This window comes from Lampris incognitus, chromosome 3 (assembly GCF_029633865.1).
Source record: "Lampris incognitus isolate fLamInc1 chromosome 3, fLamInc1.hap2, whole genome shotgun sequence".
Classification (NCBI taxonomy): domain Eukaryota; kingdom Metazoa; phylum Chordata; class Actinopteri; order Lampriformes; family Lampridae; genus Lampris; species Lampris incognitus.
Genome location: NC_079213.1, coordinates 64,820,959 through 64,847,368, shown reverse-complemented (window position 1 = coordinate 64,847,368; position 26,410 = coordinate 64,820,959). Strand labels below are relative to the sequence as shown.

The 26,410-nt window shown below is 46.1% G+C and overlaps 1 protein-coding gene across 1 annotated transcript in view; it reads right to left on the bottom strand.

Moving 5' to 3' along the window:
- The window catches only part of LOC130109790 (collagen alpha-1(XXIV) chain-like), a 147,133-nt gene extending 131,628 nt beyond the window's left edge, over window positions 1-15,505 (bottom strand). Inside the window, exons 1-3 of the mRNA XM_056276767.1 lie at window positions 14,618-15,505; window positions 4,766-4,819; window positions 1,297-1,350 (exon numbers count right to left, since the gene is read on the bottom strand). Coding sequence (XP_056132742.1) covers window positions 1,297-1,350; window positions 4,766-4,819; window positions 14,618-15,505 — 996 coding nt within the window. The remainder of the gene's footprint in view (window positions 1-1,296; window positions 1,351-4,765; window positions 4,820-14,617) is intronic.
- Window positions 15,506-26,410: the final 10,905 nt, after the last annotated feature.

Here is a 26,410-nt window from a genome sequence, read left to right as displayed (position 1 = left end):
AAGCATTCACAGGAAGAAAAGCGCAACAAAGTTCCCATGTCTCCTATAAAATCAGGATATGCTAACACACGAGCAGGATGTAGCACATTTTAAAGGATATCTTTATCATTTCTGATAATTTCTGGTGGAAAAAAAGTTCACCAAGGTTTGGTTATGCTATAATGAAAAGAAAGACAGGGAAGATCTGTTGGGAGTAAAAGAAGCAAAAGCAGAGAGTAAACAGACCCTTTTGAATGTATAAATTAATCATCCCTGTCTATTCTAACCAAGTACTTGAATTTATACACCACCCTTTCAAAAGCCCGTAGGCCGTAATTCATCATTTACATCAATAAATTATATTTTGTATTACCTATGCAATCAATCTCTTTGTGAGAGCGATAGTCTAATGATATACTTGCATTTAATGCATGAAATTATAGTCTTTAGGATGTGTTTTCGTGGAAACTATAAACCCATAACCCCCCTAGCCATCCAGCCCAACCCAACATGCCAAAATCAAATGGCCGACAGGCTTCTCCTCATGGGCCATAAACACACGCCAGATAACCAAACGCACAAGGCAACACTGGACCTACTGCTGCACCACATGGTCTCCAGCTTTGAGGAGCATCTTTTCAGACATGCATTCTGCAGCCAGCCTACAGAGGTGTACGACCTGCCACTTGGTCGCCCCGAGGAGCCGGGTTGCGTTGGCAGTTGCAGGAGGGTAGAACTAAAACCTTTTGACCAGCCGGTTTTATAGAGCAAGGCGGCATGGACGAGAGCCAGGCACAGCCTCAGTCCAAAACACATTAAAAAGCACGTTAAAAAGAATCACCCTTTCATTTGAAACTGAAACCCAAATGGCACCCGTCTCTTTCGCGACAGAAAAAGATGCAAATAGATTCAAATAAGTGATCTTTTAGAGGGAACTGTAAAAACGAATATACCCTTGTTTAGCCTTTAAGTGGAGCAATTTTCTCGCAGGTCCAAACCACAAAAAAAGCAGCTCCATAAAAATACAAATTTTACCTTTTAACTCTGGATTCAAGAATTTTTACGCATTTGACAGAAAGGTTCACTTCTGTTGACAAAAATATACAGTACCCACGCTTTTATCTAAAGATGGACGAAGAAGTGTGGAAAAAGAGGATGACATTAACAACCCCTGGCCCGTGTCTGGGGCTCGCTCCATCTGCCCAGGGCTCTGAAGAGACCCATCTGGATCCTCCACTCAAACTACACACCAACCAGGAGCCCGTCTGGAGCTCCCAGGGAGCTGTCTGCGTCCCCCTGACAGAGAAGGACACTCACCTTAGGACCAGCTGGACCAGGCAGTCCTGGGTTTCCATGTGGACCGGCGGGACCCTGGAACGCGTAGACAGAAAGAGATAGAGAGGGAACGAGAACAGATAAAATAGGAGTCATTAACTAACACTCATACATCAGAACGACAGCCCAGTATTTAATGTGAGTCAGATGGCAGCTAAAACTTCAGCTGTAATCCAAACGTACAGAGGTGAAAAAGGAAATTCAACCCGTCAGCTAAAAAATTTTTTTTTAAAAATGCTGTTCTCAAAAAAAAAAAAAAAAAACGAGTGACATTTTGCTTGGACTCACACATATAATTACAATTAATTACATCTAGTATATTACAATACATCACATATAAATTACAATAAATCCCATTATGATGTCACTTTTTTTTCTCTCCGTGTGTCAAACCAATCCCACTCCTCAGACTATACAGGTATGCATTAACACGTGTGCGAAAACACATACGCACATTTGCCTGCAGGTACACATGTACACTTATGAGCAAAGACACACACACACACACACACACACACACACACACACACACACACACACACACACACACGCACACACATGCACATATATTCACATTCCTACACATCTGCACCCCGGCTGTTTGTTGGCTGGGTTCTTTGAAACAACCACTGCAGACTAGAGACAGAATAAGTATGAATCAGTGAAACACCCTATCTAAACCCCTGTAGAGCAACTCACCGTGCCCATGTTAGACGTTACGCGCCACACCCGGCAGCTATGTGCTGGGAATATTAAATCAGCCCTCGGAATTGTTTGAACTGAATGGCAATTCCAATTGAAGGCCACAGGGGGAAAACGATCAGAGTCACAATTTTGACTTTTAGGAGTTGTTGCCCTTAACCTGCCCCCCAAGCGCCGTAGTTTCTCCCCCGCAAATTACTAACACCTAAAACGACCAAAGTCCTGAGTTAGACGCACTTTTTAAAAACATGTATAATGAAAGAACGATCATCGTCCAAAAAAAAAACGAAAACATCACAGTGTCGCTGGCGAGGGCCTGGTCAGATCACATGACCAGATTCCAAAAAATGTTAAAAAAAAATCAAATCAAATCAAACCACATTTTTTATGTGACGTCTGTGAGAGTGTTTTGAATCGTTAAAATTGATTTTCTCAACAAACAAAAAAAACGAAAAGTGACTGTGATCGTTTTCCCCCTGTGGCCTTCATCTCGAACAACGAATGGTTTTTCTGTGCTGGTACATTCGGTACACTTCGAGGCGGTTGTCGCCAAACACAAATTTTCATAAAAAAAAAAAAGCATCGGTACGACGCATGAGATCCAGAAGGGGGATTATATAACCGCACCACATGCAAGAGGCAAAAACCAGAAAAAAAATCACCATATCTTACGAGTGAGCATCGCTTACGGAACAACGACTCACTTCAGTAACGAAATAAAACTGTTTACAGCAGGATAAAACTGGGCTGTGGCTGTGTTTTATAGCAGAAAACCCGGGTGTTTAATTAAAGAAAAGCCTAACTGCCATCTGCGGGAACTACTTACAACACCGCTAGAACCTACTATAGCTCATTTCTGTGTCCTTCATACACCAGCAAGGCTGGCTGCAGCTCCCGGGCCACAGCTTGATGATGCTAACTGGTGGAGGTGGCAGAATGAGTGTGGTGTTTTGTGCTGAGACAGCAGACAGAGACACAACCACAGCACCACACACACTGCCCTCGCGTCCCACCACATAAGGACACCCTGCCTCCCTATAGCTCTGCTTTATGACCATACATTACCATACATTCTGCAGCAGCCATACGCTGCTCTCGTCTTTACTATATATCAGTTTGTTTGTGGTGTGTGTGTGTTGTGTATTTGTGCCTGTCTTCCAGCCTGCCTTGTCTCTCTCTCTCTGTTGGGGTATGCCAACTCAGAGCACAGAGAGGCAGGTTTAGGCAGTGAAGGAGACATTGTGACTACATATAACAGTCACGGTAAACCATGCTAGCATGCACTATGCACACACATGCACACAGAGCTATAAGAAACACTGACAGGAAAACCCCACACATGCAGATGCACACGGACGAAATTCTAGGGAGCCTATTTATACACCTCTCCCTCCAGCACACACTGCATCTATATAGAGGGTTGGTCAAATGTCTTGTTCTGTTTAGAGTTGCCCCAGGGAACTGCGGAGGTGATCACAGCATTGCATCATGACAGCCTTGGCAGCTGATGAATATGGCGTGCTCTTCAGATCTGAGTAGACGGAGTCGGTGCCGCTGCTGTGCATCTGGAACTATTTGGTCACTCCACCTTGACGCTCCCAGGGCCCCGACAAGTAAACAATGATGCACGCATCCTCTCAGCCCACTATCTCATTGTAATGCACTATTACAAACCAAGCCTGGTTTCTGATTTCAATCACACAAACCACAAACATGTCTGTCAGCACTTCCTCCCCTGCAGACACAGCTGGATCACAGCGGTGGGCTCAGGCCCAATCAACATGTGGCCAGTGTCTGCTCGTTTGCCCTGCGATGACGTGGGCATATGTTGGAGGGCAATTCGCCATATATGTTGCGCTGATAATAATAATAATGATAATAATAATAACAATAATAATAAATAATGGCTAACATTTACATAGCGCTTTATCTCGATACCCATAGCGCTTCACAGTGAAGGGAGGAAACTCACCTCAACTACCACCAATGTGCAGCACCACCTGGGTGACGCATGGCACTCATTTTTCACCAGAACGCTCACCACACGTCAGCTTGAGGTGGAGGGGGAGGAAATCATTGAGCTAATTACATATTTGGGGATGATTAGGTGGCCAGATGGAGAGACCCAGGTTGAGAATTTCACCAGGGCACCGGGGAACCCCCCCTACACTTTGCAATAAGTACCATGGGGTCTTTACCTGGGTTGTCTCATCTGAGGGACGGCATCTCCTATAGCACAGTGTCCCCGTCACTGCACTGGGGCAATATTAATAATGAAGAATCTGATCTTGACTTCCTACTGTAATAGTGGCCCTGCAAAAGGACTACAGTCTTTTGTGTCACCTGAAGACTTTTGTTGTTGGGAATGTGTTTTACGATGCTCTGATTGCAGAAAAGCAGCAAATGAAGTTCTTGGTACAAGTCTCTAAAGACAAAAAGTAGGGTTCTTGCACAGCGTAACCTTCAAAACTTAAGTGGTGGGGAGGAGAGATAGCTTCCTCGTAGCGCAATAACTATCAAAATGACACTTACTTAGATGACTACATGCAGCTAAAGTCAGCGATAAATGGGGATCTTTTCAGGTCATGCAAATCAGCCAGCATGAAAAGTTATGGAAGTTTAGCCCTGTTGTGTACAGTACCCCCCCCCCACCACCACACAAAAAAAATGTATCTGTTCTGATCCGAACCGTCTCCATTAAACGAACGCATCGTTTGTCTGTTATCAACTTTCGGCCCCGTTTACTTACCCGAGGACCTCTCTTTCCTGGAGGACCAGGTAAACCAGGGGGACCAGGAGGACCCTAAGAGAGAGAGAGAGAGAGAGAGAGAGAGAGAGAGAGAGAGAGATACAGGGAGAGACCGTGAGCAAGTGAGAGAACGAGGGGAACGCAACATGGAGAATCGGAAAGAGTGGAAGAAGGTTACATAAAAGGGATACAAAGAGAGAGGGAGATTGCGAAGGGGGATGACCGCATGTTAATGGCGAGCGATAACATGCAGCTCGCCGTCCAAGCCCCCACAAAGATGAGCATGTGCTATATTCGAGTAAGCGCTATTAAGTTCAAAGAGAAGAGCCGAGTGTTTTCAACTAAAATAACTACTACGGAGGCGAAGCCAGGCTCAAGTTACATTCTTTGACTGGATCTGATGCCATAAGACCTTGGTCAACTCCAGGGTAAACATAAACCTTCATCAAGGATATATATTAAAAAAAAAAAACATAGCATGAAACATATGGAACAATTGCACATCATGTTCTGTTCAATGCAAGATGTTAAAGGAGGACAAAAAAAGGACTTGCACATACACGACGGCAATTCTAGAAACCAAAAAATACAAAAATAAAAAATCAATCTGCCCTTGCCGTCATACTCCAACATGCTTAAATACTGCACTGAATCCTATAAACGGTGCACACATACCAAAAGTTGTGAAGGACTTAACACTTTCAGATTTGCAGCAGGAAAAGCTCTTCGGGGCAAAATGCTGATGAGCTGAGGTTCTGGGGCCTCGTGCTTCATCTTTTGTGTTTCTAGGGATTTTTTTTCCTTCCCTCTTTTCTTTGTATTCACGACACGTAGAAAAATAGCCCAACTGGCTCGAGGCACATGTATACTTTATCAAATTACAGAGGGGGAGAAAGAACAACAGCAAGGCCGTGCGGAAAACTGCTCGATTCCTTAATAAGACCTTCAGGGGTCAGACCCGTGCTGGAATTTGCTACTTCATAAAAAATGGTGGCACGTTATAGCTTTGCAGATTTAGAGAGAAAGCGGAGTAAACTTGAGTGGGGGATAGACTGCACTGTCATCTCATGAACCCTCGCAAACTCAAGGGCTGCGGGCCAATTTCTGTCAGGTCCACACATGACAGTCAGAATGGGCTCGCTTCCACTGCAAGAACCTCCTCAGAACTTTGTCAGAGATGCAGAACCCATACAGCATTTTCCACAGCAGGAACCAGGGCTGACTTCAGAACCATGCTTCCAGGAACCTTTTCAGAACCTTCTTGGCGGTAAGAACTTTTGGCCGCACTCTTTTTTAGGGTACGCTAATAAGACGTAACAAGCGTACTTTGTATCAAATGAGACAAAAACTAGAAATAATATGTTCTTTATTAGTAAGCAAACACAATTATGCCCTAAATGCACATCATACGCCTGAATTATTCTGCAATTAGAAGCATATAATGCCGTATTAGACCCAAAATATACTATATCTACGCTATTATGCCAAATTATACTCTAACGCGTAGCCTGGATGTTCTCTGGAGGCCCGCGTGGAGTTTGTAGGTGTTAACGCCACTGCCTCTTTCTTAAGTTCCTGTCCTCAAGAGCTTCCCGCCGCCTTGGTTACCCTTCACCTGTGCGTAATTGCTCACCTGCCCCTGGTTTTTGTCACTAGTCTACCCTGTATTTTTTTTTCTTTACAGCTTTACCTCCTCGTTTTCCCTGTCACTTGGCCCGTTCGTCTTCGTACCGCCATGTCCAAGCGTCCCAACCCTTCACCGTAATACTCCAACTAGCTGCTGTGGTTTGACTCCGTCTTTGCCCAGCGTTCGCTGGATACCTCTTGCCTGTCTTTTTGGGCTGATGTACTGTGTACCGAACCCATCTACCTTGCGTGAGTCGTGCGTTTGAGTCCACCATCTGTTGGCACCACCGTTACAGTAGGTAGTAATACAGAGCCTAATACCCGCTCGACTCCCACACCAGTTAAGCTGTCAGGCCATTTAATGTCATGTCACTATCTGACCCCAGCAGCATGAGGCTACGGAGGCTACCAGGACACTGCATCTCTATTTCCCGCTGTCAGACCTTTATTAGACCTTCTCACAGGGTGATTTGCAGCACACTACAACAGAACTGTAGCATAAACTAAAGCAGGCTTCCTCTGGCTTAAAGAAAGGTAGATTTGAGGCCTCTTTAATACCACTCAGAATGAAATTTGAGACCAATTTCACAATAACCGAAACTGAAGGTGGAGGGGGAATAGTAATTACTTAGGGTTAGGGACAATTTTGTCCTAATTTTTATTATAACATAAAACATTGCTTTTTTTTTGGTCCAGTGAAAAGATGATCTACTTCAGGGCGTCAGGGTAGTGTAGCAGTCTATTCCGTTGCCTACCAACACGGGGATCGCCAGTTCGAATCCCCAAGTTATGTCCGGCTTGGTCGGGCATCCCTTCGGACACAATTGGGCATGTCTGCGGGTGTGGGTATGTGTCCTGGTCGCTGCACTAGCGCCTCCTCTGGTCGGTCAGGGCGCCTTTTTTTGGGGGGGGTAGTGTGATCCTCCCACGTGCTACGTCCCCCTGGTGAAACTCCTCACTGTCAGGTGAAAAGAAGCGGCTGGCGACTCCACATGTATCGGAGGAGATATGTGGTAGTCTGCAGCCCTCCCCGGATCGGCAGAGAGGATGGAGCAGGGACCAGGACATCTCGGAAGAGTGGGGTAATTGGACGGGTACAATTGGGGAGAAAAAAGGGGGGGAAATAAAAAAAAACAGATGATCTACTTCAAATGTTGAAACAAGTTACACTTTCTGGAGTGGAACACATGGAAAACTAACACCAACAAAAAGTAAAAATCATGACTCGCCAGTAAAAAGGCTCAATTGGCTGAGAACGATAGTTCTGCATTCATCAAGTATTCTGTCTTTTGGTGGAGCTGCACATCATAGGACAACATGCTTGCAAAAACCAGTATGTCCCTCGACAGTTAACTTGATTACTCATTTTCCCAGCTATGGCATGGATCTGCAGGCTTTCATCATTTCTTCCTCCACCTGGTGTAATTCTGCCTGTTACTGGTGCCAGCCTTTCCCTCACTTTGTGCGGTGAGCTGATCGGCATCATCCTGCAGAATGTTTGTCACCTCATACAGAAATAAGGGCTGGTCATCCATCCATCCATCCATCCATTATCCGAACTGCTTATCCTGCTCTCAGGGTTGCGTGGATGCTGGAGCCTATCCCAGCGGTCACTGGGCGGCAGGCGGGGAGACACCCGGGACAGGCCACCAGGCCATCACACAGGCCCCCCCTCCCCAAACACACACACACACCCTTTCATACCTAGCGGCAATTTAGTAATGCCGACTCACCTGACCTACACGTCTTTGGACCGCGGCGGGGGGGGGGGGGGTAAGTCTTATCCAGAAGGGGCCAGTATCCTTGATCCCCTATTCTGTCCCATCACTTATGGGAAAAAGTAGGTGTGTAAAAATGTGATGTTATTTTTGTGTGCGTCAAATGAGTAGATCGGTGGATTTCAAACATTTGGTACCCGAGACACACCCGAGGGCAAGCAAAAACCTGGAGGCACACCAGAATTCACATCCGTGCAAAACAACCTCTGCAACAGGTGCTATCAATCTTATCACTCTGTAAATGTTTGTGTTTATTTACTAACGACAGATGAAACTTTACAAACAACTATAGTACTCGTCTCTTCTTGAGGTGGTGGTTCGTCTGCACTGGTGGTTAGTTGTGGTTTCCTCCACACAAGAAAGTGATCCATCCTCCCCCTCGCGGATTTCTCTCTTTAAAAAAACAAAACAAAAACGGAAGTAGACAACTTTTCCATGGAAAGGGATCAATCCTAGTTTTACTCGTTTTTTTAAATGATTATATTTTTTACATCCATGAAAACTGTTAAGAACACGAACACAAAAAATAAGAAAATATATGAATGTAGGTCTCAGTGCCTTTTATTCTAATTTAGTTTCATGCTCCTTTGATCTGATCTGATTCTTGAACGACATCTTTGGAGTGACCTGCCTTCTACCCCGCTTTTCTTTCTTTATGTGTACAATGTTTGCCACATACACATTTGTCATGTAAATGTCCATCCATCCATCCAGCCATCCATCCATGCATCCATCCATCCATCAATCCATCCATCCATCATCTGAACCGCTTATCCTGCTCTCAGGGTCGCGGGAGCCTATCCCAGCAGTCATTGGGCAGGAGGCGGGGAGACACCCTGGACAGGCCATCACAGGACCGACACACACACACACACACACACACACACACACACACACACACACACACACACACACACACACACACACACACACACACACACACACACACACACACACACACACACACACACCTAGGGACAATTTAGTACGACCGAGTCACCTGACCTACATGTCTTTGGACTGTGGGAGGAAACCGGATTCCCCGGAGGAAACCCAAGCAGACACGGGGAGAACATGCAAACTCCACACAGAGGACGACCCGGGACGACCCCCAAGGTTAGACTACCCCGGGGCTCAAACCCAGGACCTTCTTGCTGTGACAACCACGCTAACCACAGCGCCACCGTGCCGCCCTCATGTAAATGTAATTTATGGAAAAAAAGGTTCTATCGACATCATACTACATAGCATTTTCCGTAAGATGTTTGTCAGGGAGAATCATTTACATCACCTATTGTATGCACATTAAATTATTCCAACTGAGTTTACTTTTTTTTGCATAATCATTTATGAAGAAATGTTTATATTTGTACACGCCATTAGCTGCACTGGCAGCCATTTTCAATTTGCTTCAGCCAGGTAGGGCTGAGCGAGGGGAAGTATAGGGACGGGGCCAAAATCTTTAAAAGGTTCCTCGGGCGTCCAGGTGGCATGGCAGTCTATTCCATTGCCTACCAACACAAGGATCGCCAGTTCAAATCCTCGTGTTGCCTCCGGCTTCGTTGGGCGTCCCTACATACACAATTGGCTGTGTCTGCGGGTGGGAAGCCGGATGTGGGATGTGGGGACACAGCGCCTCCTCTGGTCGGTCGGGGCGCCTGTTGAGGGGGAACTGGGGGGGAATAGCGTGATCCTCCCACGCGCTACGTCCCCCTGGCGAAACTCCTTACTGTCAGGTGAAAAGAAGCGGCTGGCGACTCCACATGTGTCGGAGGAGGCATGTGGCAGGCAGTCTGCAGCCCTCCCCGGATCGGCAGAGGGACAGCGACAGGGGCAACTCGGAAGACAGGGATAATTGGCCAGATACAATCGGGGAGAAAAAAAAGGGGGGGGTTTCCTGGACCTTGGTAGTATGATTTCATAAGTTTAAAGGGATAGTTTGAGTTTTGTGACACAAGGTGATATGACTTACTCACTAGGAGTGATGTCCATATATGGACATTAGCCTGGTAAGAGAATCCTGCCTTTGGAATAGAATAGAATAGAATAGAATACACTTTATTTGTCATTTGTACATACATACAATGAAATTCACTCTCTGCGTTTAACCTGTCCTAGCTGTGTAGCTAGGAGATCTCTGGACACTTGTTGCAACGTGTTGTCAGCTTGTCAGAGAAAAAATGAAGGGCGACAAACAGGGTCAGCTAGTAAAAACATTTGAAGCAACAGCAAAACATGTAAAAAAAAAAAGAAAAAAGTTTGAACCATCCACAGCAGAATACAACATCTGTCAAGTATCACTGATCCTCCTCCATACAGGCCAGCGCTACATCTTGGAGCTATGTTTACTGTTGACGAAAGCTAGTATCACTACAATGTTACAATGTTACAATTTCATTTAGCAGACACTTAGCCAAAGCAACGTTGTCACTACTAACTACTGCACCGCATACTGACATGTAACAAACGTCAGCGATAGATGGAAGACGTATTGTGTTGTGGACAGTTAAAATCTCTTTTCAAGTGTTGACTTGTTGCTTGAAAGGTTTTTTTGTAAACTGACCCCATTTGTTGCTGCTGACTCACTGCAACAAAGGTCCACATCTCCAATCATAGGACTCGCTAACCGAGCTAAAGTCGATGGCATCACCCCCAGTAAGTAAGTCATATCGCCTTGTGGGGCTGGGCACTATATCCATACTGTATCAATATCATGATATAAGACTAGATGTCATCTGGGATTTTGGATATCGTAATATCGTGATGCAACATAAGTGTTGTCTTTTCCTGGTTTTAAATGCTGCATCATAGTAAAAGCTGTTATATTATTTGGCTCTACCTGTTCGGACATCACATCCACATTACTACTGAGTTTTTATCAAAAATGTCTGTGTATTTTGTTAGCGGCCCAATAGTCGTCCCCACATATCGTCAAAATATCGACAGTGAGGTATTCGGTAAAAAATATCAAGACATCTTATTTTGTCCATATCGTCCAGGCCTACAACCTTGTGTCAACAATCCCTGGGCAATGGACCAAATTTCTCCTTTGGATCACAGGCAGAATGCTTTTAAAAATCTGGGATATGGGCATCCGGGTGGTGTGGCAATCTATTTCATTGCCTACCAACACGGGGATCGCTGGTTCGAATCCCCATGTTACCTCCGGCTTGGTCGGGCGTCCCTACAGACACAATTGGCCGTGTGGGTGGGAAGCCGGATGTGGATCAGCAGAGGGGGTGGAGCAGCGACCGGGATGGCTTGGAAGAATGGGGTAATTGGCCGGATAAAATTGTGGAGAAAAAAAAAGGGGGGGTCTGGGATATCCATTACAACTGCATTGTGTAAGCACTGCTTAAAATACAAAAAAAAAGTCTTGTGGGTAGTCTGTTCTGTCTAGTGACACATGCCAATTATGAATGAGAAATGACTGCTGGAATTCACCGAGCCAATAGCTCTGTAAGGATGCACAGACATGTCAGATGTCAGCAGCCCAGGCAGACTTTGTTTACGGCTTGGCATGTTCCTTGTCTCTCTCGAAATGAGTTATGACTAGAAAATGGTTGCCTTTCAAAGTCATAAGTGGTTATTGTGTTTACTCTTGGAGGGCACTACTCGCCCAGTTCCAAACAAAGCAGACGCAGAAGATATTACAGGGGAATTGGCTGAACGCATCGGGATATGTCAATCAGTGCTAGTGAGAATGGCAGGCCGGAGCTGTGTCAGGGAATCACCGTAAGTGATCTCTGTACAGAGTCATTAGTCAGCCAGCAAGATAAATTAATGCCTGCCCTGCTTCATCTGAAACCTCAGTCCCCAGTCACCCAGAAAAGTCAGTCTGAAATTGCTGCCCACTAAACGAGCCCAAATTCAAATCAATCCAGTTTTCCCCTCCGAGACGAGCAATAAAACCAAGATGACAAGGACTATCAGTTTAATCCAGGGCATCGTCTCGTCAGAGGAGAGCCGGGAGTCTAATGTTCTTTTCGGTGAACCATAATTCCACAATCTTGTTAATGTCTGTTCGTACATAACGGTTTATATTTTGAAGAATTGTGTTACTAAGTCGACCAAAATGTTATGGGGGTAGTGCAAAGTGTCCTTAGCCTCCGCATGTCAGACAAGTTGGAGAAAGAAAGAAGCAGCCGTTTGTTCCTGTTACACCCCCACACACATAGATGGAAACTGTGAACACACCACCGCCTTCACTACAACAGCAGGTCCAGCAGAGACCGGGGTACTCATGAGAGTGAACGATAACACTCACATGCTTGATCTGTGACCACCAAGACGGAGGTCAAATCCTTCCAAACTGAGCCCATTCTGGAGGTAGATTTTTCTTTTTTGGAATACTTAACGGTAGAAATAATCAAGTTATTGCTTACATACTTGAATTAAATCACGTAGGGAGGGGCCCTGCACTGCCCACCAACACATCGTCTGTGAGTAAACCAATTAGCTAGTTCCGCTGACAGACATATCTGATTGGCTGTGCATGCATTTGCATCTTCCCGTTCTCCGAGGTGTAGGTCATGTTACCTACAAAGCAGTCACACAATCAAATCGAATCAGAGTCAAACTTAATCCTCAAAGTTCTTCTGCTTATAATCTCACAGTGATGAATGGGTTGCATCTGGCATCGCGGTGTACCTGAGTAGATGACGGTACAAACATTCTGTAGCACTACTGGAGTTATGTCACACTGCATTCCCTTTGCAGTTAGCACACTTAACTGGAGAGCTGAAGACATGTAAATTTGCTGTGAGGATAACATAGACTAAAATAGCATCGCAAATGTTTGCTTACACTGAAAGCTATGGTAGAAGTCCATAATAATCGATTTGTCTGTACCACTGCAGGCAGCCAAATAACATCAAGTTGTTTGGATGGAAAGTAATAGATTCAGTTCCCACTGAGGCCACCCATACTGTAATATGATGCAGGCAGCCCCTCTGTGTCCTCATACTAAAACAAGTGCTATAGAAATTCAGGCATTTCATAATTCATCACAGAAAGTGCTTTTCGTAAACGTGATATTTGTGGCACAAATTCGCTGTTTTCAATATAAAACAGGTCTCGGCTAATTGGCTGCTGGACTGGTGCACCGTTCTATGGGTGAGAGGAAAGTGAAATTTTAATTTTCCTAACAGTTCAACTGGAATGTACAGAAAGAGGGCAAGCGCGGTGCAGAAAAAGTAGGGTTTGGCGAGTAAATCCCAAATACAATGAATACTTGTGATTTCCAGACGAAGATGGGCTGTTTTATGACCGTGTAGATACCGGTTCCAAAAACCAATTAATCATCTTTAATCAATATAGTACATTTAATCACTGAGCTCGCTGACTGACAGCCCGTGCATAGCATTTTTGGTTTTGTGGTCATGTGCCTACAAAACTATGAGCTTTTTCCCTCGGGGAGGGTACTTAACGTGTTTTGAAGTTTGAACTAAAAAGGAACTAAAACTAATAGGCTGAATCACTGACCCTCAGCCGACCCTGCACTCAAAACATCCTTAGATCTAAGTGGCCGGTACCAATAGATACAAACAACAGGGAACAACAGTAGGGACAAACAAACAGCATGCCTCATTTATCACTAATCTTGTCGTAGAGGGGACCAACATGTGAGGGGAGGTCACCAACTCATCTTGAGTCACCACCCAAAGCCCAAGAAACCAGGCTCTCCAGTGTTAAGCACGTTGCGGCTTATAATTCCGAGGCCTTGCAAAGTACAGATATCCTACAGTAATACAGCAAAGATGAGGTGGCAGCCCTGCTACAAACTTCACAGATCTTGCGTTGCTTTGGGTGACGCTACGTAAATTTTGGAAGACGCGTTCGAAACACCATTACACACATTCTCAAGCGTCAAGAAAGGACAGCGACAAAGACCTTACTTGATTCACTTTCTTGGAAACATAAACAACGGATTATGCTCTCAGCTATGAGAGAGTGGCAGGCTTACTCTCAGCTCAAGTTTATAAGAGAGGCAAACGTATACTGACAGTTAGCTGACGTCATGGGATTGGATGGAAAGCTCAGGTTTTTTTTTTTGTTAAACCAAGCTATAGCCTCCAACCTAAAGATGAGTTATCCTCACTCACACCAGCAAGTAGCTGGCAGCGCTTCAGCAGCGGAATGACGTGTTATTTCAACCACCTGTTGATACATGAAAAAAGAAAAGTGCTTGGATGCACCGTCACCTCTAAATCAATACACCGCCCTGCCAAAATATTTTCTTTCAAATATCCTGCGAGTATATGAGGAAGTCAAACGTTGAAAAGCATTCCGAATTTTAATGACCATAAACTGACTGTGATTGCCTCGCATTGTAATTTCCCCCTTTGATCCATGACAACACTGTAGCAACTCAGGGCTTGATTCCTTCAAAAGCCATTCCAGACATGCTCGCGAGCGCTGATCCTCACTGATAGATTCAAGCACCTACCGGAGGACCTGGCTCTCCTTTGGGGCCGTGGAGACTGCCTTCGTAGTCGTAGAAGTAATCTGGTTCCTCATATCCGTAGTCGTAGCCTCCCGTGTTCACGTCGTCATAGCTGCCATCCAGGCTGTGCTCCTCCGACGTGTCCACCTGGTTATCTTGATACAAAGTGGTGCCGTTGGTTCGTAGATGAGTGTCCGTGGTCCAGTCAGGGGGTTGGGGTTGTGGGCTCGGGTCTCCGGAGGTGGTGCTGGAGCTGTTCCTAAGGCCCTCCTTTACACGACTCTGTCTGTCTGGGGAAATCAGGCCTGGGGTGGTCTCCAGGAACTGTGGCCTCCCAGGACTACTATCCTCCTCTGTGTTGTTCTCCGATGGATCAGCAATGCCCTGGGGATGCCTGGTAACGGTTGCGGCTGGCTCGATGGTGGTGGCGGTAGTGATGGTAGTCCTATGGAGAAGGTCCACAGCACTCGTTCCTTTCAGGGTGGCTGAGGTGAGGCTGTCAGGCTGATCAGAAGGTATGGGGGTGTATGTAACGGGCTCTAACAAAGAGATGTGGTTCTGGTCAACGAAATGTGGTGGTACTGGTGGGTTTAGGGTCGAATACTGCTTGAGGAGACTGTCTGTGGATAGTTTGAGGGCTGCTCTGTCTGTTGTGGGGGTCTGATTTGTATGGGTTGCTCCAGTCTCTGCAAACAGGGATTCCATCAAAGAGGGAGAAGGGGGGTCATTGGGCTCCATATCCAAATCGAAGGGTGGCATGGGAGATCGGAAAGTGTCGGCCAGCCGGCACTGTTTCTTAAGATAGTTACAGTAGTGTACGGCAGCCTTGGCAGAAGGGTAGATGTCCAGTTGGCAGATGCGGCCATGGAATGACGCCGCTTTGGAGTTCATCCTTCCCAGGGTGAGCAAACCCTCGGTGTCTCCCAAGGTCCGAGGCCTGCCAAGGGTCTGCTCGCGCCGGTGTACCGCCCCACAGTCAGCGTGGAAGGACACCGAGCGCGGGCGGACACCCACTGCAAACGAGTGCTGGCGTCCATGCTGCCAGTCATAGGTGAAGTAAATGGAGGCAATCTCGGCAGTGTAAACCACAACTTTGCGTGGCAGCAGTTGAATGCCAAAACGCAGCCTGTCCCAGCTGTCCTTGATGCTGAAAAGAAAAGCATTGTTTGCTCGCCAGGAGCTTAGGCTCACCACCACAGAAAACTCTTCGCCGATCTCATAAGGGAACAGGCTGCCGACGGGGGCCTCAAAGAGGGAGTTTGGGTTGAGTATAACCCCTGCTCCAGAGGACGGCAGGTTTGGAGTTGACTGAGGAGCGGCAGAAGTGGAGGAAGACAGTGACCTTGTCCTTTCGTAGGGAGTCTCTCTGCTGCTCTGGGCTGTGAGCCCCAGCTGATAGAGGATATCCACTCCTGAAACACAGAGCAGACAAAAATAAAATGTACAATGCAAGATCACCCAAGTTGTTTTTTTTGTTTGTTTTTTTTTTTTAAATCACAGATTTGGGCTAAACAATATCTCAACACAGAAAGGGAAAGGGCTGCAGGTTATATATTACAGACATTCAATTTTATTACTAAAGATTTTTGAACCTGTATATGGGTATATTTTTAGGCAGAGGTCTTTAATGTGATTGTGGACATTGCAGCAATACATTATGGCACTGGTACAGGATTGTTATTTTGGGGGGGGATTTTTCCCCTCCAATTGTATCTGGCCAATTACCCCACTCTTCCGAGCCATCCCAGTCGCTGCTCCGCCCCCTCTGCCGATCCGGGGAGGGCTGCAGACTACCACATGCCTCCTCCGATACACGTGGAGTTGCCAGCCGCTTCTTTTCACCTGACAGTGAGGAGTTTCACCAGGGAGACGTAGCACGTGGGAGGATCACGCTATTGCCCCAAGTTCCCCTACCCCCCACCCTCCGAACAGGTGCCTCGACTGATCAGAGGAGGAGCTAGTGCAGGGACCAGGATAAGGCTTCCCACCCGCAGACACGGCCAATTGTGTCTGTAGGGACGCCAGACACAGGGATTTGAACGGGCGATCCCCGTGTTGACAGGCAACGGAATAGACCGCTACGCTACCCGGATGCCTGGTACAAGGTTTTAAGAGATACACATTTGCACAGAGCAATACAGTTATATGAGAGTCAAATATGCAATCAACAGAGAAACTAATTGGGGAAATTGGTTGGTTGAAATCAGTTGAAACTAACTGTCATAAAAAGAGAAAGAAATAAAAAGAAATATAAAGTATAAAGAAATATAAAGAAAGGGAGAAGGAAAAGAGGAGTAAAATGTCATAATGCAAAATGGAAGTTTGACATAGGCCAGATTCTGGCTCTTGTTCCTTGTCATTAATGGGCTACCCAGTGGGAGGAACCACTGACATCACATGACAGGATATATTACATACTTCCTTTTCAAAGATACCGACACAAATTCATAAAGGTCCATTGATCCAGATGGCTTGGATCACGTGGTCACTCCCAGAGTGAAACTGATATTAGTTCACCAACATATAGGAACAGACAGACAGACAGACAGGCAGACAGACAGACAGACATACAGACAGGTAGACCGAATATATTTGTGACTACATGGATCTTGATCAATATTTTTCAGGCAAAACGGGGAAATAAAGTCCATAGTTTAGCCATCGCACCCTTCCGACACACTCCCCATGATGCTGGTGGTGACCCCTCCTTGTTTTTTCCTCCTAGAGCAAGCGCCGGGTAGGCAGCTGGGACCCAGATGACTGGAGGAGCCTGGGGAGGAACGGGGCAGCGGTGGGATACAGAAACCCGGTCCACACAGCCTGTTTGAATCAATCTGCCACCAGAGATTCATGTGAGCAGCTTTCCTCCAAACGGCCCAGTCATCCCCCTCCCTTGCCCCACAGCTCCCACCCCTGCCCCCCCCCCCCGCTCCCAGGTAATTCTTCAAAAAAATTTATGTCAGGGCAATGGCACTTAAGCGAGACTGGGAGACGGAGGATTTTCTGTCTGGGTAGTATTAGCATTGAGTGAAGAAGAAGAGACGGCTAGCTCAGCTGGGGGGAGAGACGCCGGATGCCGACATGTGTCGACACTGCACAGCCATCACTTCAGGAAGATCCACGATGACACAACATGACAAACGACAACAAGGGCACCTGACACACGCTGTAAATGTCAATCGATTTATAATAGAGTCAGTTGGCTAGAAGTTGTGTGTGTGTGTGTGTGTGTGTGTGTGTGTGTGTGTGTGTGTGTGTGTGTGTGTGTGTTAGAGTCTCTAGATGTGGATGAGTGTACTGGCTTCCAGATATAGCAGTAGAAATCCAGGAAACAGGAGAGCTGTTAAAAGCTGTGTGTGTGTGTGTGTGTGTGTGTGTGTGTGTGTGTACATGGTCATGCACTTATTTGACTCTATGTGTGTCTGTGTGAGAGCGTGTGTGTTTGTGTGTATGTTTGTTAGCATGCATGTGTACATGCGAGCAAGCATGCAATGCATATGTGTGTGTTTGTGTGTGTGTTTGTTAGCGTGCATGTGTACATGCGAGCAAGCGTGCAACGCATGAAGGTGTGTTTGCTACCATGCATGTGTACATGCGAGCAAGCGTGCAATGCATGTGTGTGTGTGTGTGTGTGTGTGTGTACCATGTTTTTCTATCCTAACGGGGACATTTGGTCCCCGTTAGGATAGAAAAACCAGAAACCACCTAACTTGTGGGGCCATTTTACGGGGCCCCACAAGTAAAAGGGTGTATTTCAGGGTTAGGACTTGGTTTTAGGGTTAAGGTTAGGATTAGGGTTAGGTTAAGGTTAGGGTTAGGCATGTAGTTTGTGTGGTTAAGGTTTGGGTTAAGGGCCAGGACATGAAGGTAGTCAATGAGGGGGCCCCACAAGTTTAGTTTTGCGAGTATATGTGTGTGTGTGTGTGCGTGTGTGTGTGAGTGTGACAGAGTGTGTATTAGTGAGGAGATCCCAGGGGGAGGAGTAGCAGAGGGGTATTTTCATGGGTAATCCAGCTTCCTTGTACACCACACTTCCTCCACACGTCCTCATTGACTCCACATTGAAAGAGCGGTTGATTGGCTCGGCACTACAGGAGGAGGCTGAATGAAGTTCCTCAACTCGTAACGCGTCTCCGGAGCAAAGGTTTCAATTGCACCATTGTCCTCCGTTGATCCTTTATCTCACGAAGAAAAAAAAAGAAGGTCGGACTTCAAAAAGCCATCTTTCAATTGAGGGCATTGTGTGTGTTCGCCATTGTTAATAAGGGTGAAGAATGCAGACAGCAAAGAAAAAAAAATCAGACATGAAAGCCGTAACATGATAATTTCAGACGAGTTGCACATGTATGACCTTTAACCTTTGACCTTGTTCGGGGGGGTCAAATCAAACAGCAGATAACTTAGGAAGCCTTGGTATAAATGTTGACAGCAGAAATGTGGGGTGGGGGAGCTGCCGCATGAGACGTTAGCTTCACTTTTTCGTCAAACTCTTTCATATGGAAGCACTTACACCGGGCTGTACGACAAAGTGCATCACAGCGCCCGACAAAAAAAAAAAGAAAAAGCGTCTTTACCTTGTTAGCTTCTCAGACACTGAGAACAACTGCCAGCCTCCCTGTGAGCCACGCATTTCTGGCATTTTGCGATGTGTTTTTACAGCGTGTCGTGATTTTACAGCTCTTAAACATTGTAAAATGTCAGGTGCATTTCAGGAAAGAAACCCACCCCATTAAGCATTTTCCAGGAGCCTTGCTAAGTTGTGTCGGTTGGTGCTGGGCGAGTTTGAAAAATGTATCCCCATTATTATAGGGAATTTGCACAATATTGTAACGTACACGAATAAGTAGACGCGTTAGCCCTTGGCTAGCGGGTCGAGCCCTTTGTCGCCCGCGGTGCAGGAGATCCGGGTTCGCGGTCCGGACGGGCTGCCCCCCTGAATTCGCTGCAAGATCAACCACATGTGCTCGTTTATGCAGAAACACACAGTGTAAAGTGTAACGTCAAACCAAAACTAGTTTTCCAATCCTACTCATCAAATATCTCACACCTCATTGTGCGAGAATTTTCTTGTCCCGTTATTAACTTAGACAACAACCGTGTTTCACAATATGGTAATATCCAATATGTAATACCCAAATTTCACATTACCGGTGAAAGATGATAAACAATAGGGGTGAACTATTGCCCAGCCTGAGTATCGGTGCACAGAGACGGAGGGATGTATGTCTGAGTAGAGGCGTTTTTTTTGTTTTTTTGCGGGTCTTTGTCTCCGCCGCCCGGGCAGGGAGTCTACATCAGCAGCGGATCTGAGCACGCACGGAGGTGTCCTTGACATTCTTTCCCTCGGGTAACTTCAGCCTAGATTCCAATTAACCTGTCTCATTGGTGAGCACAAGCCACTCCAGACCTCTTTTGTGCATTCCTCCTCCTGCAGTTATGATGGATTGATCCTGAGCAGAGAGAGCTCCGTAATATAGATGGGGGCGAGAGAGAGAGAGGGGGGGGGGGGGGGAGAGAGAGAATAGGTGGGTGGTGGTCAGATCTGATATGATCTGCTTTGAGGTGAGCTTGTTCGAGTCTAAAACTCAATTAAACATAGGCCTTGTTTCACAGAAATGCTGGGGGGGGTGAGGATTTGTCACAGAATCAAAGTTAATTTGAGTTTGCATTTGTGGCATTTCTGGCAGAGGCCCAGAGACGTGCCAGTCAGAAAACAATGCACGCTCTCAGCAATTACACGACTTGAGTGAAAGGGAGGTTTTCTCCGGGTTCTTATGACAATGTCTTTTTTTCTTTTTTGGTGCATGAAGGCAAGTTCTTGCATGGAAGTTATGTAGAATAATGCCTGAAGATCACCACAGAAGGCTTGTACATACTAAAGGTGCTACGCCTTTACCATTTACCAATCCTACTCCATTGTCCTTGCAGTATTTGAAAGAAGAAGAAAAAAAACATGGATATCACCTAATCCCCCAGTATTAGACCGGTCAAGGCTCACTTGCCAAATCCTGCTAAGGATTTATCAGAAGTTTATTTTTCCTCTCTCTCTCTCTCTCTCTCTCTCTCTCTCTCTCTCTCTCTCTCTCTCTCTCTCTCTCTCTCTCTCTCTCTCTCTCTCTCTCTCTCTCTCTCTCTCTCTCTCTCTCTCTCTCTCTCTCTGACTGGTTAGAGCACTCTTCTACAGCACCCTTTTTAGTGTCTACTTCACTGCTGTGTGTCTATCGGACACGTTTAGGGCCGTTTCTCGACAGACCAGAGGTGAGAGTGAGAGCAGCGGGAAGAGGGAAAGATGAGCAAGAGGAGCCAGAGTGGAGGGAGGGTGGTGGAGGAGGTGGGGTTGGGGGGGGGGGCTATTTGGGCTGTCTCTACCTGCATTCTGAGACCCGGGGAGCAAGAGCAGACACGTTGAGGAAAAGGTTTTCAAAAGAAAATGGGAAGGGAAGAGGAACTCCTGTATGCAGCTGCTGTCCCTCTCAGACGGAGGAGGCGCGGCGGGCGACGTGTCCAAAAGAACACGACCGTGACGAGAACGGTCGCTAAATCACAGCTCCATCGTCCCCACCGGCGTGGCGTGTTCAGCTAAGGCGGTAAAATACACCACCAAAATGCCAACATGTAAATGAGCTCAGTGCTGTTGTGTTGCTTCAATAAGGTTATTAACCAATACATAACAATATGCTGATTTTAGTTAACTTTACTGACTCGAACCAAGGGGACACTTGGTTTGCAAGGCACAGATCAGCGAGTGTACGAAAACATACAACATGCAAAATAATGGACATGCACATTTGCTTCACCTGTGGACATTGCTTTCCCAGCTGTTGTCCCCCACATTTAATATAATATACATTTAAAAAAAAAGTTATGAAACCATTCCCAGTTGTTAATCCCAGTAACAGGAACTTTGCATTGATGGCAACTTGACGGTTAACAGTTTTCCAAAGTGATGCACCCAGACACCAATCACGTCTTTCATCTGAGAATCACATCTTTATACAGGCATCTTTAGTCCGTCCATTACCGGTAATACTAAAAGGGTAGAGGTCAGTGTCAGGTGGGTCTTCGCGTAGATAAGGACAAAGTTGAAGACAAAGACAGATTCTGCTCTCAAAATTTCATCGTCGACCCAAACAGTGGCGTACAACCACCTTGTGGATTTGCATTACCTTCAAAATCTCAAACTGATCATTTCATAGGATTGTTAAAAAGAAAAAGAAAAAAATGTCCCAGGACCACATCACAACATTTTGATACTGGAGAGATCAGAAGGCCAAACTTGATGACTGGTCTTCAGGCTTAAAACTGCATACCAGTAAGTAAAGTGCAACCTAGTAAATAAACTGGAGGCAGTGGATTGGGTCTCGACCATTTTAATCCCTCATCCACAATTTTGCCATCGTGGACGGGTCCTCTGTAGCTATGGGGTAAGGCTGGCACTGGTGGAGTGAGGGGGTATCACTTAAACTAAAGTGGTATGGACTCATGGTCCTTTAGAAAAGCTGCCAGTCTTAAGCTATAAAAAACAACACAACACAACAAAAACACTCTGCTGTTTACCTTGTTGCAGGTAGTCTTCTTCTGCAGACAGTACCGCTGAGCATAGTGACAGGAGCAGGAGGAACCTCCACCTAGAAGGATGCACACATGAACACAAACAAGGATAAGTTAGTAAAACGGGGAGATAACCGATGAAAAAACAGGTTGTTAAATCCGTATTGACAACATCTTCAGCGAGCTACTGTGTCTGCTCCATGTGCTGTTTCATAACAGCAGGAAGGTTGGAAACTAGCCAGCATAGTGGTACCATGACTTCACCATCTGTATACGCACCCTGTATCACTGGTATTTGTGCTGGAGGTTATATATGTACTGTGGAAAACTATACTTAGAGAATAAGATATAGTACTTACACTGATGAGCCAAAACATTACGACCACCTGCCTAATATGCTGTTGGTCCTCCGTGTACTGCCAAAACAGCACCGACCTGCCTAGGCATTTACTCTACAAGACCCCTGAATGTTTTCTGTGGTATCTGACACCGAAAAAGTAGCAGCAGATCCTTTAAGTCCTGTAAGTTAGGAAGTGGAGCTGCCATGGATTGGAATTGTTGGTCCGCCACATCCCACAGATGCTCAATCAGATTGAGATTTGGAGAATTTGGAGGCCAGGGCAACACCTTGAACACTTCATGATGTTCCTCAAACCATTCCTGAACAATGTGTGCAGTGTGGCAGAGTGCATCATCCTGCTGAAAGAGGACACTGCCATCAGGGAGTACCTTTGCCAAGAAGGGGTGTACCTGGTCTGCAACGATGTTTAGGTAGGGGGCAAGTGTCAAATTGACGTCCACATGAATGGCCGGACCCAGGGTTTCCCATCAGAACACTGCCCAGAGCATCACACTGCCTCCACCGGCTTGTCATCTTCCCACAGGTAAACGGCGCACACATACACGGCCATCCACGTGATCCAAAAGAAAACGGGACTCATCGAACCAGGTGACCTTCTTCCACTGCTTCAAGGTCCAGTTCTGATGCGCACATGCCCATTGTAGGTGCATTTGATGGTAAACAGGGGTCATGGGCACTCCTGACCAGGAGCAGCCCACAAGCCTTGTTGCTTCAGCCTCAGAGATGTTCTGACCCAGTCGTCTGGCCCTTGTCAAAGTCGCCCAGGTCTTTACCCCTTCTCATTTCTCCTGCATCCAACACGTCGACTATGAGAACTGATTATTCGCTTACCATCTAATCTACCCAGACCTTGACACGTGCTCTTGTTTGGAGATGGTCAAGGTTATTTGGCTGAACTGTGAGTGGTCATAATGTTTTGGCTCATATACCCCATTGTGCCCACAGAGAGAGCAGTATACTCTGCATGATCAGGGAATTAAGCAGTTAAGTGATTCATCTCAAAAGCAACAGCTTTTTTTTTTAAAGTTGTGATTCACTGTTAAGGCCAGATGAACATAGTCTGTCAGCTAAGATATTCCCTGAACTTCCTCTGAGCCTGAACACATACATTTAACCACTTAGTACCAGTGTTGTTGATCTTTTGCAGGAAAGCATGGTTATGTCAACGACATAATTATATAGAAAGTCATAAATCTCAGACAAGACACAAATTGGATTGCGTCTTCAGAAAATATGCTTGGTCTCCTAATTATGGCTCTTCTCAACCACAAGTAAATTAACAAAAACTTAAACAAAACTGCAGTACATCTTGGCTAAATACTAGCATTCGTTCGATGTCTGCATGGCCAAAACGGTCACTGGCCACCGTTGGTGCCACAGCAACACACATGCAGGGACAGCCTCCGAATCAAAGCAAGAGTTTAAACTAAAATCCTGCAAAGTACTTCATACCGCAGTGATGGTTGTGCAAACGTTTGAAGCAGTAAAGATGGATAATGTTGTCTGCATCAGACGTAAAACACTCTCGCCTCAGAAGCGGTGAATGAGGATAACATGATAGGTTTGGATTACATCAGATTTAACTTCATTGATCCCCAGACGGGAAAACTGAGGTGCTACAGCAGCAGAAAGAATTAAAAGAAGAATAAAAAAATAGAGGCAAGAGAATTAAATCAAGCATACAAGTACTAAACCTCACAGTGTAATAAAGGTGCAGCAGTCATATATTAGTATTAATAGGAGTAAATAATAGAAATGAATAACGGTAAACGGTAAACGTAGCAGTGTGGGAGACCAGAGTAGGAGTTATACGGCTCGACAACTGGGTGATACAACATGAAAACATACCCATCTTCTCAAGTCACCCAATCTAACATGGGGTTCCGGTCTTGGTTTTCTTAAAACAAATGAAAAAAGAAAAAATCTGGCGCGTGGGTGAAATCACCTCACTTGTTTCCAGGTAAAAATCATCTTGACGCTCGTTTCTTAGAAACTTCTGGGCCAAGTGAGACGCGCACAGGAATCAGTGGAACAATCTGGCAAGCCCACGGGCAAAATGTTCGAGGAAAATATTCAGAACGCAACGTGAAACTACAAACGCAATTAGGAGGGAGCTCTTCGACAGTGTAAGGAGCAACGTTTGCCACACAAAATAATAGAGCTATTCAAACCTGCTGCTCGTAAACCACTCATCAGGCTCATTAAAGCCCAGTGCATGGAAAGAGCAGGGAGAGTAGTTGTACTTGGCACGTAGCAACAGAGAAAAAAGGAAATTTTCTTTTTACGAGGAAGCTTTTGCTTGTCGTGTATGCTATGCAGCAACCCTTAAGCACACACACACACACACACACACACACACACACACACACACACACACACACACACACACACACAAAATCAGGTTTCAACCAAATATGATGACAATAAAGCAAAACAAAACATCCAATTTGATCCATTTTAAGTCTGCTGGCATTCATAAATGTCCCTGTTTCCACTTTTAAGAGCTGTGAAAGATTGCACAACAGTTGTTCTTTGTTTTCCTTTAATGCTAACAGGCATACAAGGTAGTCTTAAACTGCAGATACCACCATGGCCTATGGGATCTATACCACCAAGTCACCGCTTGGAGATATTCTTTAGTCTTTTGCACAATCTCATCTCATCTTATCTCATCTTCATGGTCGAGTCGTGGTGGCAGCAAGCTAAGTAGGGCACTCCAGACGTCCCTCTCCCCAGCAACGCCCTCCAGCTCCTCCTGGGGGATCCCAAGGCGTTCCCAGGCCAGATTGGACATGTAGTCCTTCCAGCGAGTTCTGGGTCTCCTCCCAGTTGGCCGTGCTCGGTAAACCTTCAGAGGAAGGCGCCCAGGGGGCATCCTAATCAGATGCCCGAACCATCTCAACTGGCTCCTTTCGATGCGAAGGAGCAGCGGCTCTACTCCAAGCTCCCTCCGGATGTCCGAGCTCCTCACCTTATCTCTAAGGCTGAGCCCAGACACCCTGCAAAGGAAACTCATTTCAGCCGCTTGTATCCGCAATCTCACCCTTTCAGTCACTACTGAAAGCTCATGACCATAGGTGAGGGTTGGAACGAAGATTGACTGGTAAACTGAGAGCTTTGCCTTCCGGCTCAGCTCCCTCTTCACCACAACGGTCCGGTACAACGTCCGCATTACTGCTGAAGCTGCACCAATCCACCTGTCAATCTCCTGCTCCATCCTACCCTCACTCGTGAAAAAGACCCCGAGATATTTGAACCCCTTCACTTGGGGCAGCAACTCATCCCCAACCCGGAGGGAGCAATCCACCATTTTCCGATAGAGAACCATGGCCTTAGACTTGGAGGTGCTGACTCTCATCCCGGCCATTTCACACTCAGCTGCAAACCGCCCCAGTGCGCACCAGAGGTCGCCTTCTGATGAAGCCAACAAAACCACATCATCTGCGAAGAGCAGAGATGCAATTCTGAGGTTCCCAAAACGGACACACTCCTCACCTTGGCTGCGCCTTGAGCTCCTGTCCATGAATATCTCAAACAGAATTGGAGACAAGGGACAACCTCGGTGGAGTCCGACAACCACCGAAAACGTGTTTGACTTTGTGCCAAGAATGCAGACACAACTCTCACTTTGGTTATACAAGGACCGGATGGCTTGTCTTTTACACAATGTGGTGTACAAACCTTGGACATAATCTTCTGGACTCTCCGATTTCAATTTTATGGGCCTTGCAAAGTCTTGATTAGCTGAACTGTCTCATGATGATATGTCACAACCTGCATAACACATCTTAAAATAGTAACATCTGAGGCATCCGGGTAGCGTAGCGGTCTATTCCGAAGCCTACCAACATGGGGATCGCCCATTCGAATCCCCATGTTACCTC